The 14,277-nt window shown below is 34.6% G+C and overlaps 1 protein-coding gene across 1 annotated transcript in view; it reads right to left on the reverse strand.

Annotated features, from left to right (window-relative positions):
• SMCHD1 (structural maintenance of chromosomes flexible hinge domain containing 1) overlaps positions 1-14,277 on the reverse strand; it is a 194,946-nt gene that overhangs the window by 113,710 nt on the left and 66,959 nt on the right. Inside the window, exons 22-25 of the mRNA XM_069099718.1 lie at positions 12,938-13,010; positions 10,950-11,089; positions 10,178-10,312; positions 1,151-1,378 (exon numbers count right to left, since the gene is read on the reverse strand). Of these exons, the coding sequence (XP_068955819.1) occupies positions 1,151-1,378; positions 10,178-10,312; positions 10,950-11,089; positions 12,938-13,010 (576 nt within the window). The remainder of the gene's footprint in view (positions 1-1,150; positions 1,379-10,177; positions 10,313-10,949; positions 11,090-12,937; positions 13,011-14,277) is intronic.

Genomic DNA, 14,277 nt, shown 5'->3' on the forward strand with positions numbered 1-14,277 from the left:
TATAAACAATGAAACATCTCTTAGGGATGCCTGTTTCTATTCTATATTAATCTAGTGTGTCAACATCCCTCATGTACCCTGAATACAGAGATACCAGAAAAGAAAAAGAGAAAGCTGACTAAAGCAGACCATTTAAGAAGCAATACATTTCATTACTTTCAGAAAATTGGTTTAAGTCACTGGTGTCACAAATTGAAACATCGGTCACAAGGACAAAAACATCCAATGTAATAGGATTGGAAAAACTTAGGTTATATTAGTCAAAAATGAGTCTCTTTTGGACCTAAAAGAAATTTAAAATATGTTCTAGGTACAAAGGCAGACCTGTGCTACCTTAAATAGTTAAAAAAAGGATGGAATGAAATTGATCTCTACAACTTAATATTACTCAGAAAAATGGAGGAAACACTAATAGTCACTAAGCATATATTTTAAACACATCAAATTTTTTTTAACATTTCTTGTAAACTATTTACCAGCCCCGTTTTTTTCAACTTCTTACAAGTCACAGGGACAAAATATAAGAAACCCAAACAACTACTTGTCTATGATAATATACTTATAGTTACATGGAAATTGCTATAATAACAATCCTGTTACTTTTCTCCTCAGTTTTTTCCCCCATTTATTTGACTCCGGGTCTCCTGATCTGACCCAAGCTCTAAGTGTAATAGAAACCCACAAACTGAAGTCATCACTACTGATCAGCATGAAAACTTCGCCCATCAACGTTCTTAGAGTCATTGTTGTTCTCTCTTCACTCATACCACACAACCTTTCCAATCTCAGGAGTTCACTATACCAAGCAGGACTAAGCATGATCACCAAATCAGTTTCAGTTGGTCCTATTAAATTTCAAAAGCGCCACCAGCTTCACCATCCCACATCCTACCACTAATAGTAACAATGCTACCTTAGGAAATAAAGAAACTGACAAGAGGCAAAATGCAGAGTATCAAATTACAATGTGACTAAGGATCTCCAATACCCTTTTTCTCAAACTTATATTTAAAGTTAACTACATTTGAACTGAAATTGTCTTTGGTACCAATTTTGTTCCTAATATGATAGTATATTACTGGTCGTAAAGAGAATTTAAAGTGTTTATAATAAAATAACTTTTGGGGAATAACTTTATCCTGAGACTTACCTTAATTTTTTCAGCTAAAGCAGATGTCAAAATAATTTCTCTTTCTCCTTCATCATACATTTGGAAGATGAGATTATGCATGGTATCTCCAGCTATCCAGTTAATCTCATCCTGGTGTTTGATCTGAATTGCCTTCTGTCCTTCTACACTGAATATCTGCAGTTTTGCAACATGGCTACTGGGGAGCAATCTAATAGTCTTCTCTACAGCTGGCACATCTTTACAACTCTAATAGAAAAAAAAATTAAAGCAAAAACTGATTAACAACTGACCATTTTATGAAAGAATTTTTCCTTCTTTTATACTCTTTCATATTTTATAAAACACCCTTTTATAATAATGACATGTTGTATATTTGAGTGGTATCAAACTTTTTCAAAAGCTAACCTTTTCAAAATTGAGATACAAGAATCCTTTATACTTTATTAGCAATACTTGAGAAAGGAGTCGTTAGGTGGCACAGTGATTAGAATAACGGCCCTACAGTCAGGAGGACCTGAGTTCAAATCTAACCTCAGCTGCTTAACACTTACTAGCCTAGCCATGTGACCTTGGTCAAGTCACTTAACCCCAATTACCCTGCCGTCCCCCCTCAAAAAAGCAAAAAAAAAAATAGTTGAACGGTCCCACATATGCATTTCTGATAAGCATAATCAAGACCCTGCTTTCAAGGAGGAAAACAATACAAACAATGACAACAAGATTAAATGGAAAGAAAAGTAACAAACCAATTGACACTGCTGCAGAATTATAACAACTAAAAGAAGAAACACAAGAAAGTGTCTCCTTTTGCTTTTGGAAGAAGTTGCTTAGTCTTGTTTTGCTGGAATTATTTGGGTGATGAAAAAACAAAGTAATAAAAATACAATTAAAATAACTACTTTTTTTACAACATTACAAATCATATCTATAGCATTTTACAATTTCCTTTTATTACTTTGAAATTTTTTATTGTTTAACATTTTAAATTTAACCAATACCAAAAGGTAAAATTCCATATGCAAAGCAGAACAGAAAAAAGCATTATATATAAAACATAAACCTCGATAGCTTTCTTTAAAAAAAAGTCTGATAAATTGAACATGTAACTTTCAAATCTATCCTGCTCATTTGTGCTTCCTTCAGTTCTTTTCTGTGCATTTTTAAAAAAGGTTCACTTGTCACATTTCTTTTGTTTTTTGTTTTATGTTTCAAAGCACTTTATTCTTTATCTCATTTAACTGTATAAACTTATCTTCTTAAAAAAACTGCAATGCCTCCAAATGCCACCCCAAGGAAGTCCCCAAGTTACCAAATGAACTTTTCTGGAATTTTCATATCCATCTCTTCACCCTAAATTCCCAATTTAATAATCCATTATTCTCCCCAAAGCCCAAGTTCGTAACCTGGAGTTGGCAAATTTATTTTAAATAAGATTTTGGTAACGTTTAATGTAACTGATTTTCGTTATAACCTTATGCATTTGATTTTTTAATTTAAAATGTAATTCTGCGAAAGAGTCCAGAGGCTTCCCAAGATTGCCCAAGGGGTACAACATACACAAAAGGTTAAGGACAGGTTAAAGGAACCCACTACTCTAGATAAAATGAACTACTGGTTGTACCTAAATAAACTTTTGATCACTACTCCTACTTCAGTAATTCTGTTTACAAAATTCCCTTCCATCTCCAATTCCCACTCCTCTTTTCTGTTTGTCCAAACCTATCTATAATAGTGTTGTACTCAGAGTAGCACTCTGCATAAAGGAGGGTGTAATGGTAATAGTAATTTGAAGATCTTCCCTGGCCCTTAATAAGCCTAAGGGAATTTGAAGACCTTCCTTGCTTTGAAAATATCCTCTGCCCCCTAACAGACTAAATGTAATCACATGGAACCTGTGGTAAGAGGTGTTTGCTGAAGGGGGGAGCACAGCCCACAGGAAGCTGGGAGTCAGAGCAAGTTGGACAGTGAGGAAGAGAGAAGGCTTCAGAGGAAGACAGACAAGCTTAAGAGTAAATATTGGTCTTCTATTGGTCTGTGGGAAGGCTAAAGGATGCTGGGGCTCTCTGTGCTGTTGTGACTTATCAACTTCTTTGCTAGTACGATGGAACCAGTTTACTGGTTTTGGGATTCGGTTTTCTGATGATTGCTTCTGTCTCTACATGGAGTATCTGTTATATTTTGTGATCAAGCACTATGCAGGTATATTTACCATGACTGTTAGCACTGTGAATATTGCATTGGCACTACAGAGTCATCAATAAATCAAGAATAATCATCATCAAAAAGGAAACTATCTAAAACTTTTTGTTATTTGATTTGATTTCCACTCACCCCTCCCCCCCCCCAATATGCCTTGCTGGGGGAGTATGGAAAAATTTTATCTGTTAAACAGATTTATCTGTTTAAATAATTATTTAACAGATTTATTTGTTATTTGATTGTTATTTGATTTGATTTCCACCCAACCTCCCCATTATGCCTTGCTGGGGGAGTATGGAAAAATTTTCGTAGGATCATAGAATCAGAAATGGAATGGGACCCTATAAATCACCTAGTGCAAGCTCCTCTATTTTATAAGTGAGATAACCAAGGGGCACAGAGATTAAGAGGCATATCCAAGCAGTAGGAGAAAGAAATGAAGGGCAGGATTAGAACACAGGCTCTCAAATCTTCAGTCCAACCAACGGATAACAGTATAGGATGCTGGATTTGAATTCTTTCTTGAAATCCAAGAAGATATGGGATCAAAACACTCTCTAGCACTTTCTACATTGGTAACTGAGCAAGTAATTTAACCAGCTAGAGAATTATTTTCCTTATGGGAAATGGTTATGTTGAATTTAATCAATTTTCCCCCCACATGATATTGGTCTTGTCCAAAAAAGGTAACATTAGGGCGGCTAGGTGGCGCAGTGAGTAGAGCACCAGCCCTGGAGTCAGGAAGACCTAGGTTAAGATCTGGACTCAGACACTTCACACACTCACGCAGAACTAGCCATGCGACCTTGGGCAAGTCACTTCACCCTGATTGCCCTATCCTCCCCCCTCCAAAAAAGCAAAAAAAAAAAAAATTTTTTTAAATAAGGCCAATACCATCCTTCACTTCCTATGCATACTTATTACAAGAGTTTTGTTTTACTTTTCTTTTCCCAATGGGGGATGGGGTGGGTGGGAGGAATGAAGTAGCAGAAAAAAAGGAGAGAAAATATAATTCTGTTAACTAGAGGGGAAAAAAAGTGAATTTTTAAAAATTTTGTAAATGTCAAAGCACAATACAAATTGGAAGTTGTTATATACTACAATGCCATTTCTTGTAATTAGTTGGAGGGAAATCAACCTAACCTTAGAGCTAAACAATGATGAGGGGTGAAGGGGGAGATCAAGAAGCAGCAATTACTCCTGGTTTTAATAGCTATTTCATTAACAAGTAAATCCATCAATAAGAATTCATTAAGTGACTACTCTGTGTCAGATATTAAGCTAAGTGATGGGGATACAAAGACTAAAACAAAAGTCACTGGCTTCACAGAGTTTACATCCTAAAGGAAGGGAAAACAAAAAAAATTTATAAACAAGATACGTTCAAAATTCAAAGTAAACTTGGAGAAGACACTAGTAGGTGAGAGGACCACAAAAGGGCTCTTGCTGAAGGAGGCCAGAGGAGGAAAGAAGGGAAAACATTCAAGGAATGAGGAAGAGAGTACAAAGGCACAGAGATGGGAGGAAGGGCGAAGGGAATAAAAGCATTTGTTATGTGTTTACTATATGTCAAGCATTGTACTAAGCACTCTATAAATACTATTTCAAAAGACACTCATGACAACCCTGGGAGGTAAATGCAACTGTTTCCCATTTCACAGTTGAGAAAAGTGAGAGAGACAGAGGCTAAGGGATTTATCTAGGGTCCTTTAGCTCGTAAATGCCGGGGCCACATTTAAACTCAGGTCTTCATCATTCCAACCCAGCACTCTGTCCACTGCATCACTAAGCAGCCTCTAAGGGGAAGATGAAGCATCATCGGTTAAATATGGCTATACCATAGAATATGTAAAGGAAAATAATGAATAACAAGACTGGAAGGTAGAGTATTAGGCTATAAAGGGCTTTAAATTAAAAACAAAGTTTCTACTTAAACCTAAAGGTAAAACAGGTCCTACTGGAATTATAGATGGCTGGGGCCTGGAATGGGTGGATATGAGGGGTATCAGTTTGACATGGTCAAATATGTGTTTTTAAGGAAAATCATTTTGGTGGTTTGATAAAGGAAAGATAGGAGTAAGAAGAAACTCTGAAGTAGAGACACCAATTAGGAGGCTATTGCAATAATCAAGAAAAAAAATGTGATGAGGATCTGAACTAGAGTGGTGGCTCGTTGAAGAAGAAAAAGTAGACATCTAGGGAATGTTGTAGCAGAATAAAAAAAAATATTTAGCAACTGAAGAGGATGACATCAGGGGTTAGGACCCTAGTGTGGGAATATATTAAAAACTTCCTTTTTAGCTTCTCTAGAAACTAAAATTAAGAAATTATATTTCTTCAGCCAAAAAAGTAGACAGAAGAGTTACTTAAAGTCATAGGGAAACTGATTAAAGAATAACCAAATTTAACATTTACATAGATAAAATCATTGCCTACCCCATAACTAGAGCTGACTGAAACCATGATTCACACTTCTCAACTAAGAAAAATATCTATCTCAGGAAGGAGGTCATCCAATAAACATTTATTAAATGCCTACTGTGTGCCAAAGGACACAAAGAAGGCAAAAGCCAGTACTTGTCCTCCAGGAACTCATACTACAATCACTTTGATCACGCCAGGAGGGAGGGGAGGGGTCTAGGAGAAAATGAGACCGTTACCCAACCGTTTAACATTAACCCAAACTGTCTTCTCACATGTTGTGATCTTTTTTCAATCACAATTCCTGTTACATGACACTGCCTTTGGGCAGTCACATTTGACATCTCTCTCCCTAAGGCAGAAATGATTTCATACTAAGTTAGCACATTAAGCTAAACTGTTTCTTATGGATAAGCCTAAAAATCCAGGGTCAATATCAGCATTCAATTTTTTTCTTTGATACTAAGTTAATTGGAAGTACTGTGATATGCCAATAAAAGAAAATTTCAGAAGAGGGATGATGGGATATAGGGGAAAATAATAATAATAAAGAATACTTACATAGTGCCTATGTGCCAGGCACTATACTACATTTCATTTATTTATTTATTTATTTTTAATTAATTTGTTTCCTTTTAGTTTACAGGATTCAATTCCACAATTCCTTGAGTTTCACATTTTGTCCCCCTCCCTCTCCTCTCCCCCATGGCGGCATATAGTCAAGTATAGGATCTGTAAATACTTTCACATTACTTTTCACATTAGTCAGGTTACGAAGACGGATTGTATCAAATGGAATGAAAAATGGTAAAGAAGACATAAAACCAAACAAGAGAAGGAAAAAGATCAGGTATTTTGCTTCCACCTGGATATAAACTCAGTTCTTTCTCTGGATGCACATATTTCTCTCCATCGTGAGTCTTTTGGCATTGACTTATATCACTGCATTGCTGAGAAGAGTCCAGTCTATCAAAGGTGGTCATCACACATACGTTGTGTCTGTAATTGTGTACAAATTTCTCCTGGTTTTACTCTTCTCACTCAGCATCAGTTTGTATAAGCCTCTCCAGGTAAATATGAAGACTATCTGCTCCTCATTTCTTATAGCACAATAGTATTCCATAACATGCATATACCACAACTTGTTCAGCCATTCCTCAATTGATACTATACTGCATTTTAGAAGTATATCATATGATACCACAGCATCACCCCTGGTGAAGTGGGGGCTATTACTACCTTTATTTTATTGAGAGAAAACTAAGTCAGAGGTTAAGTGATGCATAAGATGACAGAGCCAGTAAGTGACTGAGGTAGATTTGAACATAGATTTTCCAAAGGGAAAATGAAGGAAGAAAAGACAGTAAGGTCTGTTTTGAATATACTGAGATTGAGCTATCTATGGGACAGTTTGGAATGTCTCACAGCTGGTGATACATAGGTCTTGAAGTCATTTCCAAACAAATGAAACTAGAACCTATGGAAGCTGATGTCACCAAGAAAAAGACTATAGGAAGAGGAGAGAATACATATATACTTAGGGTATACACACATTTAGCTGCTGTAACATGAATGGAAATCCAGCAAAGACTGAAAAGGAATCAGTCAAGAAGGAAGAGAATCAAGTAAAATAAAGAGGGATGAATACTCTCAAAAAAGACAGTATTCAACAAAAGAAGGTGGTCAGCAGTCAGATGCTGCAGAGAGGCAAGAAGGATGAGAACTGAAAAATGTCACATCTGTCAAATTAAAAGAACATTGATAATTTCAGGAGGCAATTCAATAGAATGAAGTCAGAAGTCAGAGTGAAAACAATTTACAAGAGTGAGAGGAGAAGATGGGGAACCACCTAATATAGACAGGAATTTAACTCAGGAGGGTAGAGACAGAAGGTGATAGCTACTGGCAATAATAGGATATTAGTAGGAGGAGGTTAAGAAGGATCTTGAAAACCAAATAAGAGAAGTGGAGGAAAAACTGGGAAGAGAAATAAGAATGATGCAAGAAAATTACGAAATGAGAATCAACAACCTGACTGAAGAAAATAACACCCTAAAAAATGTACTAACTCAAATGGCAAAAGAGGCTCAAAAAGGCAATGAGAAGAATGCCTTCAAAAGCCGAATTTGCCAGATGGAAAAAGAATCTAAAGCTTACTGAAAAGAATCATTCCTTCAGAATTAGACTGGAGCAAATGGAAGCTAGTTACTGTATGAGAAATCAAGATACTATTAAACGGATCTAAACAAATGAAAAAATTGAAGGCAATGTGAAATATCTCATGGGAAAACCACTGACCTGGGAAATAGATACAGGATAGATCATTTAAAAATTATTGGACTACCTGAAAGTCATGATCAAAAAAAGAACCCAGAAATCATCCTCCAAGAAATTCTCAAGGAAAACTGCCCTGATGTTTTAGAACCAGAGGGCAAAATAGAGGTTGAAAGAAGATCACCTCCTAAAAAAGATCCCAAAAAGAAAACTCCTAGGAATATTATAGCCAGGTTCCAGAATTCCCAGATCCAGGACAGAATATTATAAGCAGCCAGGAAGGAAACAATTTGAATATTGGGGAAACACATTCAGGATCTGGCAGCTTCTACACTGAAGGATCAAAGGGCTTAGAATATGATTATTCCGGAGGTCAAAGGAGCTGGGATTAAAACCAAAAGTCACCTACCCAGCAAAACTGAGTATCATGTTTCAGGGGAAAATATGGTCATTCAATGGAATAGAGAATTTCCAAGCATTCTTGATGAAAAAACCAGAGCTGAATAGAAAATTTGACACTCAGATACAAGAAGCAAGAGAAGCATGAGAAGGAAAACAGGGAAAAGAAATCATAAGGAACTTATCAAAGTTGAACTATTTACATTCCTACATGGAAAAATAATTGTAACTTATGAAACTTTTCTCAGTATGAGAACAGTAGAAGGGTACAGAAATGTATGTGTATAGTATATAGGAGAGTACATATTATATATGTTATATATAATTAGGGCATGTATTATATATAATATATAACATATATGAATACATGAATATATGAATATATGAGTGTGTGTATATATGTGTACAGGCATACATAGAGGGCACAGGACCAATTTAATAGGAAGGGATGATACTTAAAAGGTGAAATTAAAGGGTGAGAGAGGAATGTAATTAGAGGAGATGAAGAGATAGAATGGGGTAAATTATCTCATATAGAAGACGCAAGGGAAAACTGTTACAATGGAGGGGAAGAACAGGAAGGCAAAATGGAATGAGTCAACCTTTTTCTCACTGAATTTGCCTTAGGGAGGGAATGACATACACATTAAATAGGGTATCTCACCCTACAGAAGAGTAGGGGGGAAGGGGATGAGAGGAGGGATGATGGAAGGGAGGGCAAACTGGGGGCGAGGGAAGTTGGAAGCACCCACTTTTCAAAAAGAGACAGGATCAAAGTAGAGAACAAAACAAGTGGGGGGGGGATAGGATGGAGGGAAATATAATCAATCTTTCACAATATATCCACTATGGAAATGTTTTGCGTAACTACACATGTACAACCTATATTGAATTGCTTATCTTCCCAGTGAGGGTGGGTGATGAGGGAGGAAGGGAAAGAATCTGGAATCCAAAGTTTTAAAATCAAATGTTTAAAAATATATACACTTATTATTATTATTATTTTACATGTAACTGGGAAATGAGATATACAGGCACTGGGGCATAGAGATCCACTGTGCCCTACTGTAAAGATGGAGAAGGGATGGGGGAAGATATGGGAAAGAGCAGATTGGGGAAGGGGATATTCAATGGGATCACTGTTTTGGGGTGGTGGGCAGGGGAGGAAGTTTGTAACTCAAAATCTTGTGGAAATAAATGATGTAAACTAAAAATAAAAAAGAGAAAGAAAATAAGCAGAGACTATCAAAAAAATTAAATGCATATTTAAGAAAAAAATTGATTGTAAATTTATCAATATCTATGCTCAATATTAATACTGAATCTAAATGGCTACACTAGCATTTAAATGATCAACACTGAGAGATAGTGAAATTCTCTCAACTACCTGCTTGATGATCACAACTGAAAATAGTTTCCTATATATAAGGAGGAGAAATGGATATATAAAGTCATGTTTCCTCAAAATGACTCAATTATAATAGGGATTTATTGTTTTAGTACAATAGCTCCTTTCTAGAGATACACATACAAATAGAAATGTATGGCAGGACAATAAAATGTTTGACTTTCTTAGATCATAAGGTATATATCTACAACAGTGATTGATGGTGTTCATAGTGCATTGGTCTATATAGTTGAGTCAAAAAATTCTTTTAAGGGGTTTATACATTTATAAGATTAATATATGCTTATATGTATAAAATGCTACAGAAACATAAACACCTGTTAATAACAATAATAACAACTTACTGGTATCTCAATCTTTGCTTTAAGTATGTGGTCCTTCTTTATATTCTGTACATGAAATGGCGGTCCAGTTAAAATACTAGTTCCAGCATTACTACAATCCACACTGTAGACAGGAAGGTTTGGAGCACCTAAAAACTATGAGAGATATAAACTAATTTAAGAATCCTAAACAAAATTAAATCACTATTCATAAAATTCTAGTAAACTATGCTCAAATAACAATTTAATATAGGTTATCTATAAAAATAAATGTATATTTACTTCAAAAATTACAAAATTTAAAGCTGAAATATTGATTAGTTTGAACTCATTTCTAAGTGAAACAAATTTAACACAAATTTTTTTTCAAAATAGAAATCATACCTTCACTAATTTTATACTTATCTTTTCATTTTCTCCTGTATCTATCTCTTCTCTTCCCTACTCTCATTTATAATGGAGAAATGGCCATGCTGTTGTCAGAAGCACCAAAATATTATTTTCCATAAACATTCACTTCCTTGAAAGAACTATGTAGAACTGGTAAGAATTTGAATGGACTTATTATCCTTTTTTGAGCACTATCGCTTAAGATATGTTAACGGTATGACCATATTGTGTATTTTCAACCAAAATCTCGTACTCTTTCCACACATAGTCTATGATCATCACTTAAGATCCAGACATAAATCGAGCACTGTGTGAAAACTCACCAACTTCATAAAACATCTGGTCTTTGTGGTCTAGAAAGAGAAAATTAAAGAAAGTAACACGTATTTAACATACAACTTACCTTACAATGAACAATCAATTTGGGCTGCGCTGTGATATTTCCTGATTCATCTAAAACTTCTACCTGGAATGGGAAAGCTGTTCCATTTTCAATGACTAGTAAATCAGAATCTGGTTTCACTTTCAACTGATGAGGAGGTCCTGTAAGAAAAACCCCAGAACAGAATCAAGTTACAACCACAAATACGGGAACCATTATTTCATGTATTAAAAGTACCTATATTCATAAGATAAAAAAAATATTTCGGGGATGTCAAGGAAATGAAGAGATCATATTTGAGCATTTGTATCCCAATGAAAAATGCCATATATATAATGTATATGTGTGTGTACATGTGTGTATTCCATGTATTAACATATGTTATTTATAGGCTGAGATCAATACTTCTCTGTAATTTTATTTTTCCTCTATAATCTTCTTAAGAAATGATAGAGGATGGGGATTAGAAAAATGACCGATTTGATGTAGAAATACTTGTGTAAAGAAACTACTTATGCTAATGCAAGGTGGTACCTTCTCCGCAAATTTTAATCTTTTGAGAGTTACGTAGAACACTATGGGGTTGAGTGCCTTGTTCAGAGTCACAAAGCCAAGGGGAGACAGAAAAAAAATTTTAATCTATATCTTATTGGTTCTAAGACTGGCATTCTAGTCACTATGCTATATTACAATAAATAATGTATTAACTAATTCCAGAAATCATTCAAATTGAAAGGCTCAAAAAAATACTAAAATTGCCAAGTAATACCAAACAATCACAGTACTGAATGGAAGAACTTACATTACAAAAAAAGAAAAAGAAAGGGGCGGGGGGGAGAAGAATACCACTGGTAATCAGTTATTTTTACTTTAGAAGTTTTTCTCTTAAAAATCTAAAAAAAGTGTCCAAAAGGAAAAGCTTAAGCAATTCTGTCATTATTTTATTTAGCCAGTAATAAAATTTATAACAATATTTTATATGTAAATATAGTGATATATATTCCCAAATATGCCTCTAATTATACTTTTATAGAAACATGCAACAATTAAATTCTTCTTTCAGTAACCTGAAACTTGACAGTCATTAAGTACTTCTTAACTGATGTAAGCCAAATGCCAATCATTTTTAATTATCATCTTAAAATCAATGCACTATTTAGTATGTAAAGCAAAACAAGAATGGTGTGAAGCCAAACCCTTGTGAAATTTGGTCAACATTTTCTTTATATTTTGTACAATTTTAATTCAACATACTTTCTAATTTCTGCATGTCTAATGTGACATTAAGATGGCACGGTATAAAAGATGCCATATTATATTAGTAAAGATTGCCTTTTTTCTTAAGACAGTATCACAGATTTAAAGGGATCTCAGAACCATCTAATCCAACTCTATCATTTTAGAGATGACAATACTGTGTATGGGACAAGCAGGTTAAGTAACATTCCTGAGATCACAAAAACAGTAGGTCTAAGAAACAAGGCCTATGACTTTATAGGGCTCTTTCCATTGTATAACAAGAAAGAACTCATATAACATCATGACTATATAAGGCTTAAATATGAAATGTTTACCTTATAATAGCTTTAAAAGAGAAATTAGAAAATAATCAATAAATAGATTTGGGCCTAAAAATTTATGCTTGAACTAAACTTTTTCCTCATCACAGAATCTAAGAGCTTGAAGGGATCTCAGAGGTCATGTACTCTAACCGATATTGATGAAGAACCCAGCGTCAATCTGAAAATTTCCAATGCTATCACTGTTACCTTTCCCCTTCAAAGTTCATAAACAAAAATATGCCTCCCACCCCCCTTATTCAGTTTATTTCTACCAAAAATATATTCTTTCACATTATATTCATTTCCAGAAATTGATTAGGAATGGGAAGAAAACACTTTTCAAGATTACTGTTTGATCTTCCCCCCCCAAAAGAATACTATTAAAAAGTCAAATGCACATTTAAACATTTATAATTATAAGAAATGTTTCTTAAAAGCAGTATTTACCAGGAAGTAGTCTAATTTTCAAAATCTGAGATTCTTCTTTTAAACCTGGTAGAATTACCTTCAGACTAAAGTTCTGTTGGGAAAAAAAATTAATAAATTAAACACTGAATTTACAAGGATTTAAATGATGTATTGCCTCCAAAATCAATTTGAATTATTTGATGTTTCAAAATTAGTTTCAACAGAAAACTAATACAGTAATTTGGTATTTACTAAAATCAGTGTACATCCATGTAAAACATGTAAAATAAAGCTGATTCAAATTATTTAAGAACCAAAATTAGCACCAAATATGTTTCAGGTGAGGTAAGTAAAAAATACAAGTAACTTGAACAGATCAAAATATTTTCACCTTTACTTGCAACTTGTTACCAATTTATATGATTTTTCTAATCACTGAGGAAGAAAACATCTGGAAAACTTAAAAGTATGTGGATTAATGACATATAACTCTAATAATAAAATAAATAGTATTAGTGCCTTAGGTTGGGATAAGCAAAGTTCCCACTGGAGAAAGGGGTTTGGACCTTTGATTTCACTGGTAGAGGAAATGTCCAGTGAGAAGATTCCCTCAACCAATGTAGTAGCCCTCCTTCAAAGAGCTTAGAGTTGCCTGGGTCATTGAGAGAGGAAGTGACTTTGCCTAGGTTTACAAGGTACATGTGTCAGGAGTTGGAATATTTCCCAGTGCCCTTACATATTACAAAACGTACAAAAAATTTTTTTCCCAGAAATTTTTAACCTAGGAAGGCTTATATACTAATATTTCTAATTTAATTATATTCATATATGCTGGAAAGAAAGCAACATCCTATAATGGTGAAAATTTTTTATAAAGTACATACCAAGGTAATTGCAAGAATTACAGAATATTAGAGCAGGAAAAGACTTTAGAGATCATCTAATCCAACTCCCTCATTTTACAACAAAAGCAAATAAGGTGTAGAGAAGCAAAACACAAAGAATAAAGTCTGAAGCAGACGGTACAATTTATTAGGTTTATGGAAGGTTTTACTTTCAGAGCTGTTAGTTTTTTCATCAGGAATGCTTAAAGTCTTCTATTTCATTAAAGATTCACTCCCCCTCCCCCCGCAACTTGACTCTAAGTCCATATACTGTGTCTTCTGGAATTTCTTATTCCAAGTTCTACGTCCTTGTATATCAGTGTTTGCTAAATCGTGTGGGATTCTGACTTTGGCTCCTTGGTACATGAACTCTGACTTATTGCAGCTAATTTTTCTTTGACTTGGAAAACTTGGGTTTTGGCTATGATGGTCCTGGGACTTTTCATTTTGGGGATTCTTTCAAGGGAGTGACTGGTGTGAGAGTAAAATATTCTT

The sequence above is a fragment of the Petaurus breviceps genome, unplaced genomic scaffold, assembly GCF_028583685.1.
Source record: "Petaurus breviceps papuanus isolate PSGF00001 unplaced genomic scaffold, PetGlider_PUasm1.0 38, whole genome shotgun sequence".
NCBI classification, from domain to species: Eukaryota; Metazoa; Chordata; class Mammalia; order Diprotodontia; family Petauridae; genus Petaurus; species Petaurus breviceps.